The sequence below is a fragment of the Curcuma longa genome, chromosome 3, assembly GCF_044706935.1.
Source record: "Curcuma longa cultivar G26 ecotype Majalengka, Jawa Barat chromosome 3, ITB_CL_G26_1.1, whole genome shotgun sequence".
NCBI lineage: Eukaryota > Viridiplantae > Streptophyta > Magnoliopsida > Zingiberales > Zingiberaceae > Curcuma > Curcuma longa.
Window position 1 is genome coordinate 5040538 of NC_133863.1, and position 19885 is coordinate 5060422.

Below are 19885 nucleotides of genomic sequence, written 5' to 3' on the forward strand. Positions count from 1 at the left end.
TGGCTGAAGAGTGAAATGCGGATCTGATACAAGTCAACGTGACGGATGTGCTGTCCCATCGTGGTTGGTGCTCCTTCCCATTACAACTACAAAATTGCAAATCTTAAATTTTTTTAAAAAAATATTTTTCAATTGAATGAAAAATATAGATTTACCTGATCCAAAGTCAGATATCTGGATTATAAAAATAAATAACTCAAGGATGAAATAAAAATTCGATAAAAAATCTTAGAAAACACTTGAAAACTATAAAATTAAGAGGGTAGTGTGAAATTTCTAAAATAAAAATAAAAATCTAAAAAAATAGCATTATTTGTCTGTTTGGACAAATGCTGAAATTATAAAATTGAATGAAATTTAATTTAAAAAACAGGGTGAGTTAAAAATGAAATATTTTAAAGACAAATTAAAAACTTGAAAAGTTAAAAATGAGTGCCAAATTTAAAGTTAAAAAATCAAACGATAAATTAGTAAAATGAGATATTTTCGTGGCGTGAGGTGCTTGTGTAATACGTTGAATGGAATTGTAAATTAAAACAATAGCGGATATTGATGCATGCCAATGAAATAATATTTAAGAATGCATTAAAAAATTATAAGAAAACAATTTTAAAAATTAATTGATGAATTTTTTAAATAAATAATTAATTTAAAAATACTAAACTGGACCACCCACTACGAACACTTCTCGATCGCTTCTCCAAACAAAAGCCAACCAAAGAATAATCAGAAGGTCGATCTAACACATACAAGATCCTATATTTCAGCCAAGAATGATCAGAAGGTTAACCTACACAGCCTGAACATCAAAAAGACCATCTCATTTGCGATCAGAACCGAGAGAAGTTAGAGGTGCAATTTTGTTCTCCACATGCACCCAACAACCTTTTTGGGAGCAGGATCATTTGGACCCTTGTCTCGTTGGCCAGATGTGAAATAAAGCCAGCCGTTCCAGTAGCCGACCAAGGTGGTCTTGATGCGGAAAGGCATCCTTCCCAACACTGACCATTCCTGCATATTTAAAAAGAGAAACTAGAGATCAGAAATGTTTAATCCCAACAAATACAAGTTACTATGTACCATGCTTGCCTACAAACTAAGTGTTGAAATGAATCATCTTTTCTGGATTTCCAAATTTACGAGCATTTTCATAATTTACTCGAGTTCCTCTACATATTCTTCCTCTCTAGAACATGATTTTTCAAGAAAAATTGACGAGCATAATCCAATCATTGGAGTTTTGGTCCATAGTACAAGGTAAATGAACGAGAAAATGAAAGAGGCCTCTCTATGGAAAAAAGACTTCGTCTAAAATTCAACTGCATGAAGGATGCAAGAGCACTCAGACAAATCCAATAAGGAGTTGCCGAAAATATATTTCTCTAATACTATCGGAGCAGAAAAATCAAAACAGGCATGAAGAATTTGAAGGAAGCCAGAAGTTACGAGAAATCAAACCTCAGCCTTTAAGAAGAGAAATGGAGAACTTAAAATGGAAGGAGAACAAATGCAGTACTAGTTTACAAAGTTAATGCAAATAGTGAACCAAATGAAATATGGAGGGGAAATAATGGATGAAGGCATGATGCAGAAAATCTTAATGATAAGCCAGAGAAATGTGATTAGGAATCCAAAGACATTCCCATGCCATATTAATTAACTCACCTATTCTGGAATAATCAAGATTTGCACTGCCACTCCTGTAAAAAGCTGCAGCTCTAAAAATAATTTTTTTATATATTTTAATGAAGTTCCTCCTCTGTGATTGTTGATTAAGCTTTTCCCTTTTTATTTTTCTATTCAAGCCCATTTAATTTCTAAAAAGTGAAACATACTGAAATAAAGGTCTGGCAGCTTCTGTTACATAAGTAGTTTCAAAAAGTTAAATTGGCATATGGATTTAACTTGTAGTGTTTATTTGAATAGTACTACGGTATTGCTAGAAGCTACTAATGGCACACATGTTATTCAGATTCAAGCATGAGTATCTGACAGGTGTCAACCCGAGCATCTGACACGACTATTTCTATAATATCTTACACATGATCAATGGGAATATCAATTATTCACTTGGAAGAGTCACAGTCCAAGTGCTAGTATACAGAGGTCCATAGGCACAAGCGAAAATTTTTCACCATTTTGGCCAAGTTCAAGAAAATTAAACACTGAGTGAAGGGGTCAAAAACCATGAGGTGTGTGTGTGTGTGTGTGTGTGTGCGCAGGCATCAGCATGCACGAGGCATGTTGATTCAACTTAGATAAAGGTTGACCGAGTCTACGAAAACAAATCTAGTGGCTATAGGATACTTCATGTGTTAAAGAGTGTTACTTCTAGGATGCACACTTCCCAGGTTAGTGTGAGAGGAGACAAGTCATTCAAAGATGAATCTAAAACCAATACAATGCATTTGTCAGAAAGAGCAATATCAGTCCAAAGATGAATTTAAATACCAATTGAATATAGATCCAACAACATAAAGAGAAAGTGGGATAAATATCAAGTGGTATACGAAGTGGTTGGTAAAATCACGTCTTCCTAGAATCTTGGGGCAAGTTAGTACTAGATGGATCAATAATTAATAGAAAAGTGTATCAAGTTGTCCAACACACTCTCTTGCATTATTTTCAAAGAAGGATTTCTTCCCATGCAATGAACAAAGAAATCAAATAAAAAAGATCAGGAGCCTAGAGAGTCAGCATTCATCAAATAGATAGCACTAAACTAAAAAGGGAAAAAAAAAATTGACAATGCAGATAGTATGACGCTCCAAATAAATAATATCTATATAAAGGAAAAAGATTTCTACCAATTTATCCAAATTGAACCGAAACACTTCTCCAACTAGCACCATCTTTTTGGTTATAGGATGCTTTTCTGTTGTGCCTCCAACAATTATAATTGAATTGTTAACATTAACCCATGCAAATTCTATATGAGAATCGGGTTTCGGCATGGGCGGAAGTTCCTTCCATCTCATTACATTATCAAGCAGGTAGACATCACTGTACACAACCTGGATAAACAGGAATGAAATTTGAGGGCTACAGAAATATGAATTCTAAACTAAATGACAGTTAAGAAAGAAGCCACTAGTTGAAGCAAATATAAAACACCATAATATAAGTGTTGCAATGTGAATATCATGCCAATAAATTGAAGGCCAGCATTTAGGTATGATTTTGAACACAGTCCATCAAAACTTATAAAATTTAAGAACCAAGAATTAGATTACATGATTCTACAATCTTTAATACTTTGATACATTGACACTTTAAATGGGCACTCTACATTTCTATTGATTGCATAAAATTTAATTAGAAATATCCATAAGCCGTGTCACACACTTGGATCCACACTCATGTTGGATCACCTATTGAAACCAACTAGCAGTTTTTATGATGAATTTTTTGACGTATTGACATAAGAATGATATCTAACCTCACTTCTTCGGACACACTTGAAAATTGGTGATCCAGGTTTGGCCATAAAATCACCCTCTTGACCACCAATGACAATAAGCTGATCATTGGCAACAACACAAGCCCTGGTAGAAAAAAAAAAAGGTTAGGTTAGATGGAGGTTTGTTTCACTGTACTGATAATAACATGACTGCAGAACAGAATTTCTAATCAATGTCTTAAAGTTTGACTTGATCTGAGATTCTTGGAAACAGCACTGTTTTTGCTAATTTATTAGTTCTCTTGTGCGAGAGTTTCTTACAAATGTTTGGACCATGAAGAAATAGCAGTGTTTAGGGTTGAATGCATGGTTCTCCTTTCTAATGTTTACAAGTTACACTATCCTTGCAGTGTTTATTGGCAATGCTTACAAGTTATGTTACTCCTTGCAATGTTGATCTTATAAACTAAGTAATAGATGCATATATCTTCCTCAGCTAAAACATCACTAAATCTCAAATTAGTAGAATAAAGATACGAATCTGATTGGTAAAGGATGAATTGCTTATGTAGAAAATAAAAGGCACATGACAATAAAGATATTGCTTCCACCCATGACATGGAGGATGAATTGCTCACAACCTTGAAAGTCAAGTGGAACTTCTAAAGTACAAATTCCACCACAGTGACAAAACAGGATATGTTATATAGGAGAAAGCTAAATTTTTAAAACAAATTTAGGTACTAACTTTAGATAAATGGCCCACAAACCTGTGGGGACCACCACGAGGTATAGGGATTTCACTCAGCCATTCTTTCTCCAAGGCCCTCCCATCTTTCACAGCAAGACTCCAGTGTTCTAATCCAGGTTCATGACGATCCTCCTTGCTTCCACCCATGACATGGAGTCTGCCTCTCCAGAGTTGGGTAGCTGGAGCATACCTACAGATGCTTCTGTTAAAGCTTTTCCCATAATAAAGCACATAAAACCATGTTTTGAACAGAAGAAAACACCATCAAAGGTGGTGTGATTATGGCCCATCCTAAAATGATATTAATTCATGGGACATAGAAGTATTTTTTATGTTAACCAATACTGAAAAAATTGAACATTTTAAGAGAAAATATGAAAACATCTCAAGATTTTAGCTGAATGCATGTAGATCAATAAGATATTATAATATTAGGAAAACTTTAACAACTTTTGAAAATAAAAATTGTAGAGACTTAGGAAAGGACTCATCACAACCTGAATTCCAAATGGTCATGCAATTTATATAAATATTTCGCTCTTTGAACTACCTCTAAAGGACTCACCTAGGTACTGGCAAGGGTGGCAGATTGTGCCACTCTTTCTTCTCTGTATCCAGCACAAAATTACGAGCAGTAGGACCTCTACATTGAGGACCATATTGTCCAGTCACAATATAGATGTATCTCCCATCCGTTGCCATTCCTAGATGAGAATGAGCCATTTCTTTGGGCATGTCAAATCTTCCTCCCCATGTATTATCAGTAAAATTATATATATCTACATGAGAATGGACCTGCAATAAATTGCTAGTATGAAAGCTCTTCCAAAAAATGGAGCAAAGAGAAGTTATACATTTGAGAGCACCAAAAATTGTTAAAAATTAACTGCTGCCAGACTTTAAATCATTTAGTTTGGTTTTGCCTTTTTTTCTTGTTACAATAATCCAAATAGTTGGATATACAATTTATTTGAATATTATTAATGATATATAGCCTTGCATCAAGTTCAATGGCAAAATATATGTGTAGTCAACCTCAAATACTTAGTAGCTTGCTGTTGTTGTTGTTTACAAGAAACAATTCATGAATTAAGTTATATGTCCTCAACAGACAAGCAAGTTAACCAATATTACACTTTGAGAAAACAATCGTGCAGAATTTCTCATGTGCCTAGTAATTTAAAGAACGCAGCTCCTTAGCATACAAACCAGCAACCAGCCTAGGAAATAACTGCAAAGGAACAAATCATTTATCAGGTCACTGAACAGAAATTTGAAGTCCTGATACCATGTGATTAAGGAACAAATCTTGAAATGTAATCCCAGGCTCCATCACATGGAAATTTGTTGGACCAATATTAAATCTGAAATTTTGGGTTACACTAAACACAGCAGCCAATGTTCTTTATTTGTGAGTTGTGATTTAAAGTCTATTTCAACTCTTAGACAAATGTCAGATGAGCAAGTAAAGTGAGGAATTATGCTTAGCTTTCTATTGAAATCCAATACATGATTTTATTTATTACTTATTACTTCTATAATAATGGTTAATTCTCTGAAACAGTAGTCTTAGAAGTCAAGTAACAATGAAAAACTCAAGAAATAAAAATTCCTTTAAACTAATCTATTCCTATGCAATTTCATTATTTGGAACATAAGATCCATCAAGAAAATTTAACACATAAATTGGCATCAAAGTGAAAAACCCAAAATATTCAGAGTTACAAACTTCAATATACAAATTGCTGCTGCCTGTGATTGCAAGCACAAAATTGCAGGGCAAAAAATCCAAACCAAACAAAAGATAAAAGCAATTGAAGGATGTACCTACCTAATTGCAGGCTAGATTGAGGGTTCTGAAAGAGGAGGTAAGCTATATCGAGGAGTGGGAATCCCCACCCCATATTTCCTTTCAGAATCATTGTAGTAGCATTTAGTAAGATGCGATGTTACTTGATTGGTGTTACCCACCATCATCTGGTGTCAGGAGTTCACCCTTTAAAGATCCTTGTGAACAAAGCTGGTTTACTATGCTTGATTCACTTAATGGTTAATACTGCTTGAACAGTATTACATAATACTCCTATCATAAAAGGCCGTGAAAGGACAGACATTGGCATATTTCTTGGAAGCACATCTTCTACTAGAACTCTTCAAATTGCAAGAAGAATTGTCTGACAAAGCAGTATACTGCACTGAAGTCCTATGAGGACCCATATAAAAGAAAAGCTTGGGTGATGTATTTTGACTGAGCCGCAAGAACAAATGAGAAAGGACATCCAACATGTGAATAGGGGTCAGAATTGTCATTATTACTCCTGAAGGCAACATGATCCCTTACTCAATGACTCGTAATACATGGTTTTGATTATACCAATGGAACTAGCTCGTGACATTGAAGTTCACATAGTACCTTTTTTTTTTTATCAAAAATCAATCTGATTTATTTTGTATCCTTTGATGAATGAGAAAATAAGTCCTACAGGATCAACAAACCTATAGGAGCTTAAGGAATGGTGGAAAGAATAAAGAAAAAAACATATTTTTTATTAAAGTAGAACCAGTCAGTGTCATTGAAACCAGTCAAAGAGATCATTTTCTGGAGAGGGTATTCATATATATCTTTTGCCATATGATATTTTAAAACTCAGAATTCAACTAGGTGTAAGACCAAATATACAGAGACATGTAAAAATAAAAGTTGATATCGAAGTCCATTATGATTTATAAAACAGTATAAGATTCTCACATAGTCAATTGTACCATATCCAGCAAAGACATATAAAAGACTTTTAATTTGTATAGCTGCACCATCTAGACGTGGAACAGGTGCCTCTGCCATCTCTTCCCATGCTAACTGTGGTGCTGGTAAGTCAGCAAAAGTTGCATTCAACACTTTTGAATCTAATACTCTGTTATCCTTTTCCTTATCCTGCAAAAGAAAGATTCATTATGATTGGATAAAAAGAAGATGCACAGACATTTTTAGGTATGAAAGCTACAAGAAAAAAAAGGAGATTGAAAAGAAGCATGAATATATATATATATAGTTACCAGAGCTATTTATCTCCAAACAAAAACATTTTACTTTAGAAACAAGCACATTTTCAGAAGGAATTTTGAGAAAACCTTTCGTTCATAAACCATGTGCATCTTTTAATACAACATTCTTGCATTTTAAGCATAAAACTGTCTTTTTGATAGTTCTGTAGCACTTTGAGTTTGTTATAAAACTACATGGATCTTGTTAAGTGGATCTAATCCCACAAATAAAGCTTCTAGTAACCACAAAATGGTTGTCTTGTGATGGAATCGATCTTCCATTGCATTTGGCTAATATTTTTTTAAAACACACACACACACATTGTTAACAGTAAAATTATTTTCGCTTAATAGAAATATGACTGTTATGGGTGTTATAACCGAACCGAGACACACCACCCGAGTCCCATCCACTCGGCCAAGCACTGCAAGGAGTCAACCAAATTAACGATGGGACTGGTAATCTGATTATTCTATATCTCCCTGACAAGATAATAACTAACGATGGGACAGCCACCTTAATTAAGATGGGATGTGACTTCCCTTCTCTCATATATAAAGACCACTCCCCCTCTGCCCTCAGGTACGCGCGTTCACACACATACATACAATATATCACTGCAGCTCCTTCTTCTTCGTCTTCTCCAGTGGCTGACTTGGGCGTCGGAGTCGTCGAGCCAGGGCACCCCTAGCCTTCCTTCTCACGCTTTCTTTGTGTTCTCAGGTCCCCTCCTTTGGTGTTGAAGACTGGTGGGTGGTGATGTGTCCGGAAGTGGATCTCAATAGGAACAATGACTATTCACAAATTAAATATGTAAGCATTAGCAAAAATAACATGAATTAACACATTCCTTTAAGACATCACTTCTGCACCATAATTCATACTGTTTTGCCCATTAACTAAGTGGAAACCTTGAGTCGTTAACCAATTTGCCTTGCTCATTATGTAGCAATAGGCTGCTACAGTTTGATGTCTGATAAATGAATTTTTCAATCACTTCCTGCATACACTTCTACCATAACTGGAATAGAAAATTGACAAAGACTATTCCTACTAACAACCAATAGGCCCGTGTTTTATGCTATTCAAATTCAAATGAATATATAATCAACGTATGCAAATTTTCTGTATGTTATAGTCGCATTCCCACGGTTCCCTTTCTTTCTCACGCTCTCTTTTGATCATCTAGCGTGAGGAGGCATTAATCATGATCATATACGCTACGCATTTCCAATATATAAAGCGGCAAAATCAGTTGTCAAACATATAAAGGATGACGCATAAAAGAAAACGCATCAAAACCCTAACGTCGACACATCAGTAACTAAAAGCACAGACTCACCGCCGACTCGGAAGCCAGATCGCCCGCACCGGGAAGTCTCTCAAGAGCTCGATCGAGGTTTCTGGACCAAACAAACGAAGAAGATGCGGAATTTGAGTAAGCCCAGAGGGCATCCGCGACGAGGGCGACCCCTAGAAGGGCGACACAGGAGAGAACCAAGACGAACCTCCCCGACTTGTTGGATCTCGCCATTGAGATCCCCGAGGAGCGAGGATGAAACCATTGTAGGGGTCTACTAGAAAGTATTTATAGTACCAGAAAATATTTTATGAATATAAGATATTAAAGATATATATATATTTAATAATAATTTAATTAAAAATAAATGAAAGTATGCGGTCTATTAGAATTATGTCAATACAGATTCTTTTATGCGGTCCAATTTAGTTGATCGAATGAGTGAGCTTTTGTAAACCTAAAAAAATGTTGGCGGCTTTGAGATCGAGAGCTCTTGCGTCGCGCTCTGGCCTTCCCCTTCTCCATCATCATGGACCATGGAGGCTTCTAGAGTCCCTTCGTCCCGTCTCTTCGTCGTCGTCGTCGTCCTACACCCGCAAGCCGAGCTTATTGGAGCTGGAGGAGATCGAGAAGATCCTTGACGACGTGAAGGCGGACGACGTGAGGGTAATCCCTGTAGGGAACCAGTGCGATTGGACGGACTTCATGGTCGTCGCCACCGGCCGGTCCACTTGGCACGTTCGGAACATTGCCCAAGCCCTAATTCACAAGGCGGGTTTGGTCTTTCTCTTAGCTTATTTTAAGTTATCGCATGGTTACCTACATTTGCTTATATGGAGTGGAGTCGAAAGTATTTTGAAATTGATCATTGACTGTTGGAATGAGTTTGAAGAACAAGTTTCAAAGGCTTTTGTTATGTTGAAATCAGTTTGTTTTAGGCGATAATAGATTCTATTATTGAGCAAAGATTACTTCTGAACAGTAGTACAGCCATTGAAGAGGCATCCAGGAGAAGTGGAGAATGTGGAAGAGTATATAGGTCATGGCATATGAAGAACAGTGGAAGCCTTGGGCTTCAAATAAGAGCATTGCAAAGGTTCTGTGATGTATCTAGAATTATTTCCTTGGTTTTGTCTTCTCGCCACGATAAATGTCCAACCCCATTCCCCTCTGACAGCTGTTTCCCGAAAATTTTTCATGCATGTCAAATCCAGTAGGGTTTTTACTGAGTTATCCTGCACAATTTGGCTTGCACCATAGAAGCTTCCCCAGTTGACATTTGCTTGGCCACTTATTATCATCCTTGTTTTCTCTAATGCCTGTAAAATGAGATGCATAATCCTACATCAGTATGTTTACCCTTACAAACTTGGTAAATTTTATGTTAATTTGAATTCATTGTTAGAAGGGCAAGTGATCTTTCAATAATCCTTTGCAAGTTGGGATTAACTCAAAGATAAAGTTTGTTCGATTTCATAGAAAGTTTCACCTTATAGCAAAACTTGGGTGAAAAAGCTTGTCCAACCTTTAACTCTATTTTGGGAGAAAGCCTGCTTAACCTTGTATGACGACTCAGAAAAAAGACTTGTTTGCCTTCTAGCATATTTGTGAAGAAAGCATATTCATTTTTGTACACAAGTTAGAAGAGGAGTTCATTCAACACTAGACACCTTAGATAAAACTCATTTGGCCTTTCTTTGTGGTCCCAAAAGAGAAAACTTGAATTTGTTGCTTCAAGTTAGCAGCTAAATAACTGTACAGCGACATAATCCTGCATGCCCTTCCTTCTTTTGCAAAAAGGCTCCATCAAGTTGAATGATTAGAAGTTGACCAAATTAGATTAGCACTCCATTTCCTAAATGATTCAGAAAGGCACATAAGCAATTGAATGAGCAGGCCAAGCATTAGAGTAAATCCAATGCTTATGTGACCATAAGTGGACTTTGTGATCCCTATGTGGCCATAAGTGAACTTTGTGGTTCTTATGCAGCCACAAGTGGACTTTGTGATTCTTATGAAACCACAAGTGGACTTTGTTATCCTCATGGGCCATAGGTGAACTTCATCCATCACTGCATTAGTTTATGTGATTGGCTGAGCGGCTTAGGCAGCAACTTTCTAAAACAATCATTTCCAGTTTTAGTTTAGTCGATTTGCCAATCAAGATGTAATTGGTCTCCTTTCTCTTCTATTGATGTCTCCTGTGGTGTATATTGTGTTCGATCATTCATAAAGCTTTACATCAAATTTGAAGCAAACATGGTTTCACTATGCAAATCAAGTACTTTATACTCCTTTGAGAAATGCTTATATCTTGCATTAAAATTTTGTAATTCAGAAACCTGAAGGAGACTGGTCATTGATATATATTTAAAATATAATTATCTTCTATACATGTCATCTTTACTATATCTTCTAATGAGTAAATAAAGTTAACAAAGTTGAACATTAGAATTGTTTTTTCCATCTAATTGTTGATATGATATTAAACTTTCTCCTTTTGTTGACAAACTTATCTTTTCCACATCATACTTTCTACAGGTAAAACAAAAGCAAAAGAATGCTGAACGATTAATGCTTCCAAGTGTTGAAGGACATGGAGGAGGAAAGTGGATTGTGATTGATTCTGGTAAGCTGTACTCATTAGTTTAATCTACATTTCACTTCCTTAGTTATCCTTATCTTACTTTTTGTCACTTAAATCAAGTGTAAAAGATTATCCATTAGATTAGGTTTATGACAACATAAACTAAATCTCTAGACCCATCTGTTTTAGCTTATTACTTTGCTTAATTTCTTACTTTCCAGGTAGCATTATAATTCACGCCCTCGAAGAGAAGGCCAGAACTTACTACAATATTGAGCATCTTTGGACCACTGAGATGATTCCAGGAGGACCAAATCAGGTGATGTTGTCTCTCTTTATCATACTTATTACTAGAGTGCACCTCAGTTTCTTTCAGAAATTACTACTATTTTAGTGTTTTTCTTTTTTTTTTTTCAAGTCTCAAAAGGATTTTTTTTTTTTTTTTGTGAATGTCGTTCTGTTTTTTGAATGAGATAAGCTTAGAGCTTAGTTGCTTATGCTTTTATAGAAGTATAGGAGTAATTTGCTAGAATTATAGTAAACAAGCAAGTTTTATAATGTTAATGCCACTGGACTATTTGCTTGGCTGGATAATTGCAAGTTAATTATGAAATGAAATGACAAACATAATTATCATGGGCTTGTACATTTAACATGGTAAACATAGTAAGCAAATTTTATAATGTTATGTCACTAGACTATTTGCTTGGCTGGGCAATGGAAGGCAGATTTGCCAGCGGATGCCTCTAGGTTTTAGTTTTTTCCCCACAAGGTACTTTACACATTGTTTTGGACCAAAGGGCACCCTTTCTTTCACCTCGTTTTTTTTCTTCCCTAATTACCCTCATTAAATAGTGTATTGAATTTAAAAAAATATGGAATATATATGTGTGTGTGCGCGTTCTTAAAAGGCTGAGAAATCCAAATTTGGCTTTATTTTTTATTTTGAAATATTTTAGTTCATGTAGTAAATTTGGTCAAGATTATTGGATTAGCAGTTTGGTAAAACTTGATCGATGCACTAAAATATTCTGAAATAAAAAAAAAATACTACCAGATTTAAATTTCTCATGCTTCCGATGACAAATATGGTATGATTTTTATTTTGAAATGTTTGATTCATTTGGCAATTTTGGGCAAAGTTGTTGGATATAGCAAAAATATTCTTGAATCAAAAATAAAAAATCATATGTGAATTCCTTACGCTTCTAGTAACACAAATATGGCCTTTTTTATCTTGAAATGTTTTGGTTCATAAATTGCTAGATGGACCAAAAACATTTCGAAGGACAAAAGTAGGGTCTTATTTTTATATATGGAATTCACTTCGTCCATAAAAAAAGTTATGTGATTTGGGTATTCAGGGAAGAAAAAGAAAGAAGGTGAGCGCCTTTTAGTCAAAAATTGTAGGCGCCTAATGGGGGCCTGAAATAGTAGATTGCAAAGAAATAAATCTGATTGTGTTTTGGTGTCAACTTGAAATGTACTACGTATAATTGCAGCCCTTGTTCAAAAGCAAAAGATATCAGGTACAGTGCACAGTCCTACATGATTGGTTGGGCAATCTTGGAGGATTTGCCCTATGGCAGGAAGATGGCCCATGGGCATCATGTGTAGATTAAGTCTCGTAAATACAGGCATATGATCCAGAGCATGTGTCACTGGTTTTGGTCTAAAGTTTGCCAGTACAAGAGAATGCATATATTGATTTCTTGATTCTAAGAATACATCTGCTAGTTTTTTAGGCTTGTTTGTAGTCAAATTATATCTTGATTGATAGGGCCTTTTGTTATTATATATCAAATGGTTTGCTTTTGAATTTACCAAGTTCATTTTTTTTAAAGATTTTTTATTATCGTTTTTTTTTTCAAGCTAACGTTTCTCTGCAGGATTTGGAGAATTCCTTGGTAAAGACTCGACGGAGAAACAAATCAAAGAAGCCAATGAAGAGCATTGAATGATCAACCGATTCGAATCTGTATGACTTTTATTTCTGCAACAGTTAGATATTATCTTATCCGTATGGTTAATGGCGTTTGTAAAATTTCTCACTTGACGAATCAAATCCTTCTGCCAACTCAAGATCACGTACTATAAAACCCCAATCTAGCATTCTGCCCTTACAATAACTGTACTCTGGTTGCCTGAAATTATATGAGACGGCATTCTAATATTTGATCTTCAAGTGAACAGAAAAATGTTATTTAATTGTTTATTTAGGAAAATTCTTTAATTTTTTTTCTCTTCATTCAAAATAAAACAATGTAAATGCTCCTCCCTTAAGAGGCAAATAGAACAAACCTTCTTTTTCTTTTTTTTTTTGTTTTTCAATTCCTCGTTATTTAGAATGGCATTTTAATCCATAATATGTTAATAAAAAAATACCGATCTATAATTCAAAATGACATTATCATCACGGGAACTGCTATTTTTTTTCCCCAAAAAGAAACAATTCTGCAAAATAGGTCGCGTCACGCATGGAAAAAGAGAGGCAGGTGGCTCGAACTGACCACTACCCGCCATGCCAGTTTGTTGAGAATCCCATCAATCTCGAAGAAGCAACCTGGCGGACTGCCATTGGAGGAGGTGAGATAGCAGATCTAATCTATGTCAGCATGGGACCACGTGTCCGATGGCGCGAGGTTACTTGATTTGACATGAGCGTTGATACCTTCCGTGCTATAAATAGCTGTATTTTACCGTGAACCGAGCAATGGAATAAATAAATATTTGGACAAAAGTACCAGGACGTTTTTTTTAATCATAAAAAAAAATCTTCATTTTTTAATTTATTATCAAGGGTATTTCATCCCGTGTCAGCATATTTTTATTATTATTATAATTATGAATTTATAATTATTAATTACGATTCAATAGTATTATGTAATTATAATAATTATAACTTTATATATGTTATAATTTGTCAATTATAATAATTATATAATATTACTATAATATAATATTTATCGATATTGATAAAAATAAAATATTAATTATAATTTATAAATAATATAATATAATATTGATTAGAAATAAAAATATTCATATTATAATAGTTATGTAATTGTTATATTTATTAGTATTCATAAAAATTAAAATATTATTACAATATAATATTAATCAGTATTAATTGATATTAAATGTTATATTATAATTATAATTATTAAAATATAATATTATTAGTATGGATTAAAATTGAAATATGTATATTATAATAATTAATAATTATGAAATCTTAATTATTATAATTATATGATGAGACAGGATGCTATTTAATAATAAATGAAATAATGCGATATTATACCGATTTTAGTAAAAAGAATGTTCTTTTAATTTTTGTCCATTCTTTTAAAATATATTTCCTTTTTATAAATCAAATCTGTACAAAGATGAATTAATTTGGTACGGCATAGGGAAGGAATGACATGCATGATATATATATCTCATCACAATCTTTTTGGGGCTCCACCTGCCGGCAGCACTAAACCCTAAATTTCATTTAAAATGTTCACCTAAACCTAATTCGATAGGTTTGCTCGAACCCAAATTGACGATGACTCTTGGTGCATGATCAACACTCAACCAGTCCCCATTCACCAGCTCGAACTTTCCACCCAAATTAGTTCAATCACTGTCCATTCGAAATCCTAATCACCCTTCATTAAAAGTGTGAAATTGATGAATAGGTTTTTGAAGTTTTTAAAAATTCATAGTTATTATTGTAAATATAATAAATTTTATTCGTAATTATTACTAGTTTGAATAAGATATATTTATATTATAATAATTATAAAATCATAATTATTATTACGAAGGATGTGTAGTAAGGATCGTCATGTAATTTTACATGGAAATTGATAGAGGACGACGTCTTTTTTATTAAAAAAAATTGTTAAAAAAATCCCCATAAATCAAATACGTAACAGAGCCTTTGCTTATCACATCACTTCTCACTTGCCACACTAAAACATCTGACCAATCTCATCAACTCGCCAATCATATGGGAGGTAGCATCCACGTTTCCAACACTTCTTCCAATTGCCAGGCGAGTAGATTGTGGGTAGATTTTCCCTAGACGTACAAAAAAGGGCAGCCTTAAAGATTCTCGTAACGTCTATCATTTTCCTCCTCCGATGCCCACGTCGCCTTTTGCCGGCCACGCGTCCCCTGTCTGTTAATCTCCCACGCTTTTTTTACCATAAGAGACTACTCGCCCATCCTTATCCCGTACCCAATAATAGCAACAAATAATCCACAGTGTCTCCCACCCCACCCCCCAGGATTCCGGTTCGCTCCCTCTCCGCCAGTCTCCTTCCTCCACGTTTTCCTTTGGTCTCAGCTCTCCCACGTGCTCCGTCGCGCTCTCCTACCGCCACCTGCCCTCGCCAATGGCAGCTCGAGATGGTCTCCGCGGTACGCGCTGGAGCGGACACGCGTCGGATTCCCTTGGCAGTATTTAAACCCCTCGCTCACCGACTCCGACAACGAGTCAGAACAGATCATAGAGGATTTATTCACAGGCAGAGGAATCGACTCGGCCGATCGGAGGGCGGAGATGGAGCGGAGGGGCGGTTGCTGCTTCGACGTGTACGGAGGAGGAGACGCCGCGGCGGCGTGGAGGATGGGGCGGATCATGCTCAGGTTCCGCCCGATCGCCCCCAAGCCGGTCGTGGATTCGTCTTTGGCCGCCTCTGCCGCCACCGCGGCGGCGCCCTCCGCCGGCAGGAAGACGAGGCGGAAGGGTCCTGGCGCTGGCGGTCCTCGAGGGAGGAAGGCGAGGAAGGTGGAGACGTTGCGGTCTTCGTCGTCGACGGATGATCCGGCCTCGTCTTCGCCAGCGACGTCCTCGCCGTCGACGATCGTGACGCTGTCGCTGATGCCGGAGACGCCGGAGAGAAAGGACGACAGGGCGGCGGAGCGGCGGTGTCTTGGATCTGAACAACCGCTCACCCCCGCATCGGTGCCGGCGTGGACGGACCGAAGGCGGGAGGGCGAGACGGCGGGGGTTGCTTGGCCCGTGACGGCAGTGGGGTCTTACTCTTGGGTGACGGTGGAGTGCGTGGCGGACATGTGGAAGGAGGAGGAGGTCTCGTGGCGGAGCGACGAGGCGGTGTGGGCGGCGCTGGCGGCGGACGACTGCCCCGCGTTCGTGTCCGACGTGTGGGACAGAGTCACGTGGACGAACGAGGCATACCGGAGGATGGTGGCCGGCACGCCTCTGGAAGGCCGGGGGACGGAGGAAGAGGTGTGGGTTGGGCTGATGACAAGGGGAGCGGTGCTGGCGGAGGCGTCCCGGGCGTTCACTTGCAGGGTAAGGGTGCACTACTCGAGGCGGCCGGGGAGGGGGAAGGGGGCCAGCTGTTCGTCATCGCTGGCGGCGCCGTGCGACGTCTGGAGGCTGGACGACGGGGGGAGCGCGTGGAGGCTGGACTTGAAGGCGGCGCTAAGCCTCAGCCTCTAGCAAGCAGGAATTAAGAAGGCGGCACACCGTCGGCGTGTAAATATGAAATGTGTAAGTAAATACACGGATTGTCTCTGTTCTGTGTGCTGTAGAAGATTACTGCAAAGCTTTCTCTTGTGCTTTGTTAGATTTATCCTGCTCCCGCTAGTGTTTTTACTCTTTTTTTTAATAAAAAAAAGAGGAAAAAATATCGTCAGGCGCAATAGATGATTATAAGAACATTTAAGTTCTAAAACCTAAGAAGAAGAATGTGGCATTTTTTTCTAAGAAACAATTTTCCCTTTGTTCCCCCGACTTTGTTGTAATTCCTTTTTGCTTTGGTCTCAAGTCTTTATTCTTTTTTCTTTATTCTCTTTCTTTATTCTTTTTCGTCATTCTAAATAATACTATCTTGAAGAGTTTTTGTGATGGTTTAATTTATAGACCCCACAACATAATGGACGTTTGTGCTTTGGACGCCAACGCAGTTCACAGGTCAACATTGAACTGATACGAATAATCAAACGATGGATCAATGCACGATTGAATCAATAAAAACAAATTTAATCAAAGGTTACAACGAATCAATGGTCCTATTTATAATATTGTTAGAAAGGACAAATTTCAAAGAAACGTATACCAACGTAATGTATACTTTCACAAGAACTAAAAAAATAATTTTTTGGAAAGGAAAGAATAAAATTCTAGTGAGGCACAAAATACCCAAAAAAAAATGAATACAAATAATATTGTGCCGGTAGACACTGTAAATATGGCTGCAGCAAAACACGGATGCACCTTAATAATCCTCGATTCGAACAATCTAATAGATTTGTCATCGAAAATATAAATAAACAAATAAATAAGACGAACTCAATCACTGATGGTCAAGGAGAGCATGATCGGGGAATAAAAAAATGGGCTATAGACAGAGAAAAATGTTGGATGAGGAATGTCAGTTATCTATGAGAAAAATCAGGGCGTCAATGTAATCACAAAAATGTAATAGTGGGATGAGATCGGACATAGTTTGGCTTATCTGCTAAATAATGAACACATCAAAGCAATAATACAAGGGAACATACTAATTTAGTCGTGTCTACAATTTATATAATTTTCTATTTAGTTCCATATAAAATGATAAATCCCAGTCAGTCTGGTTCCACGGAAATTTCCTACCGACCACCAGGTAAATCAGAAAACGCATACGGCGGTCAATCCAGATGTCCAGCATCCTTTGATTGCATTCCCCATTTGGAAGAAAATTCTTGCAAATACGTTGTAGCTGGGGATCAAACCGCGAGTCTCTGGGTCACAATCCGAATGTCCTATTGTTGCACCATTACCTCGGGGACTAGTTCCATATAGTTTATCGGTTTTGGATTATTATGTATGCTCCCACCCCTATCTAAATGGACGAAATGTTAGAAAATGCTAAACAGAATTCTGATAAGATGTTAGGTATTGAAGTTTGACTTACTTTTATCAGAGGCAAAATCTATGGCCGCCCATAGTTTACCAATGTTTTGTCCTTTTGACAGGATAATATACACTCAGGGGAAGATTGTATGGCAGCCATCAACTGTCTGCAGAGTTAACGTATCGAAGCAACTTTAGCATATTCTCAAAAACAATTATGACCAAGAAATGTTAAATGCATAATTCATTTTAAAGGCAAAGATTTACAGTCTACTAGCAAGAAAATAAATTCTATTTGAATTGGATCTGAGTAAAAATAAAATTAATAAAAAACGGTTCCATTTGGAGAGCACTTCAACTGGCATCAAATGTACCAATGGGCCATGATAACACCAATTGTAGAAACGTTACTGCCTCAAAGAACAGTGGAGAAGATGCCTTAAGCCAGAATTATCTGGGTTCAGCAAAAATATCTTCCCATCAGTTAATACCTTGATTTATAAGTTATAATGTAAAATAAAAATAATATTTAAAAACAACAACACATGTGAAATCATTTGAGAAAAATGAGGCACACAGAAGCAATACAGAAAATCAATCTTATAATATCAATGGAATGACTGTCAACTATAGATTGTAAATATTAATAGCAAATTAGTTTTAGATGTACATATACGTGAAACCATGCTAGCAAAGGCAATTGAGTGTCTAGTTGTACTACAAAAGAGTAAAAGACAAGTGATACATGTCAAAATATATGGCAAGTGCTCAGTAAAATAAGCATGTGATATATTTTCTTCCAGCGATTTGCAGTAAAAAGCAAGTGTATTACTCTACATCCAGTTCCCATACATTTGCAAGATAGGCAGATAACCAATAGAAGTACTCCTATCAAGGAGTCTCCATGATTCAATTGATAATCCATTGCCTTTCAAGTATGAGACCAGTCTATTAGCCTGTGAAGTTTTCCCATTGCCACCAAATTCTTTTTATTTAATGAGAGAACCTCTTGAATTATTACTATTTCATCTAATCATCTCAATTTGCCTGAATGAACTCAATATTGGACAATAATAAAAGATCTCAGGTCGTGGCAGAGACGTAGAGGTCCTGCAAATTGAAAGTTCTACAAGAAAATAACCATCCGATCATAACATTATTGCTCTACAAACTATAAAGAAAGTGGTGTGCACCATATTCAGGAGAACATGATGGAATGCTAATAGTATAATATTTGAAAGAACTCTGAACCCTTCTATCACCTGCATACAAAAGTTCACATCTCTATAGACAGATATTTTAATGGCATCATAAAATTCACTCTAAGCCAGGTAAAGTCACATGGTATCTAATTCATACTATTGACAGGTAAAAGATAGGGTTTCCTTGACCGGTACAAGGCCATTGGATGTTTGGAAACTGTCAGAGATCGATCCGTTGATAGCGCCATCACAGCCAATCACAAGCGATGAGATCCGAATATCACGTATCCGCTACCTCTATATAAACCCCACATGTATGAAAGAAAGCATCTTGAATTCTCTCCGTACATTACCACTTCTATTTTCTGACTTGAGAGGTGCCCAATCCCGGTGCCCAATCCGTTAGTTCAATTTGTCCTCTTTAGGTTCTTCTTGTCAGCTGATTATCGAAAGTTGACGTTTTTATTGAGGTAATTTGACTGTTCATCGAACCGAAACAGAGACGAAAAGAAAGAAAAAATCTACTGACAGAAGAGTCAAATACGAATGAGGTGCACTTTGGAAAGAATGAAATTTTGATACTACTTTTGAGAAATTGGAAATTTCATATGCGCCTTTGGTAAATTGTTAAAAAATAATAATAAAGGAAAGCGTACCTTCCTGCGGGCTAGGATTAGAACTTAGGCAGGAGTGGAATGGGTGAATCTATCCCCCGTCGCCAACAGCGGTTGATGGCCAATGAG

General features: G+C 36.7%; 3 protein-coding genes across 3 annotated transcripts; 2 read left to right on the forward strand and 1 right to left on the reverse strand.

The window, feature by feature from the left end:
- Positions 1–709: 709 nt before the first annotated feature.
- LOC141824886 (kelch repeat-containing protein At3g27220-like) lies at positions 710–8733 on the reverse strand. The gene is made up of 7 exons (XM_074712223.1): positions 8537–8733; positions 6901–7083; positions 4717–4946; positions 4171–4341; positions 3440–3545; positions 2808–3014; positions 710–1011 (listed from the first exon to the last, which is right to left on the reverse strand). The coding sequence occupies exons 1-7, from the start codon at positions 8726–8728 to the stop codon at positions 847–849; spliced, it is 1254 nt and encodes a 417-aa protein (XP_074568324.1). The 5' UTR covers positions 8729–8733; the 3' UTR covers positions 710–846.
- A 191-nt stretch (positions 8734–8924) lies between these two features.
- LOC141825332 (protein Iojap-related, mitochondrial) lies at positions 8925–13266 on the forward strand. Its single transcript, XM_074712719.1, has 4 exons — positions 8925–9265; positions 11036–11123; positions 11303–11400; positions 12971–13266. Exons 1-4 carry the CDS (start codon positions 8960–8962, stop codon positions 13040–13042), a joined length of 564 nt encoding a protein of 187 aa, XP_074568820.1. The 5' UTR covers positions 8925–8959; the 3' UTR covers positions 13043–13266.
- A 2256-nt stretch (positions 13267–15522) lies between these two features.
- Positions 15523–16789, forward strand: LOC141825329 (uncharacterized). Its single transcript, XM_074712716.1, has one exon. The coding sequence runs from the start codon at positions 15637–15639 to the stop codon at positions 16540–16542; it is 906 nt and encodes a 301-aa protein (XP_074568817.1). The 5' UTR covers positions 15523–15636; the 3' UTR covers positions 16543–16789.
- The last annotated feature ends 3096 nt before the right edge of the window (positions 16790–19885 follow it).

Excerpts from the sequence above, each read along its gene's own strand:
- LOC141825332 (XM_074712719.1), top strand. The coding sequence starts at position 8,960 with ATGTTGGCGGCTTTGAGATCGAGAGCTCTTGCGTCGCGCTCTGGCCTT. Across the intron at positions 9,266-11,035 it reads CCCAAGCCCTAATTCACAAG|GTAAAACAAAAGCAAAAGAA; the intron begins GCGGGTTTGGTC and ends TACTTTCTACAG. Across the intron at positions 11,124-11,302 it reads GTGGATTGTGATTGATTCTG|GTAGCATTATAATTCACGCC; the intron begins GTAAGCTGTACT and ends CTTACTTTCCAG.
- LOC141825329 (XM_074712716.1), top strand. The coding sequence starts at position 15,637 with ATGGAGCGGAGGGGCGGTTGCTGCTTCGACGTGTACGGAGGAGGAGAC.
- LOC141824886 (XM_074712223.1), bottom strand. The coding sequence starts at position 8,728 with ATGGCGAGATCCAACAAGTCGGGGAGGTTCGTCTTGGTTCTCTCCTGT. Across the intron at positions 3,546-4,170 it reads CCTCGTGGTGGTCCCCACAG|GGCTTGTGTTGTTGCCAATG; the intron begins GTTTGTGGGCCA and ends TTTTTCTACCAG. Across the intron at positions 1,012-2,807 it reads GGTTCAATTTGGATAAATTG|GAATGGTCAGTGTTGGGAAG; the intron begins GTAGAAATCTTT and ends TTAAATATGCAG.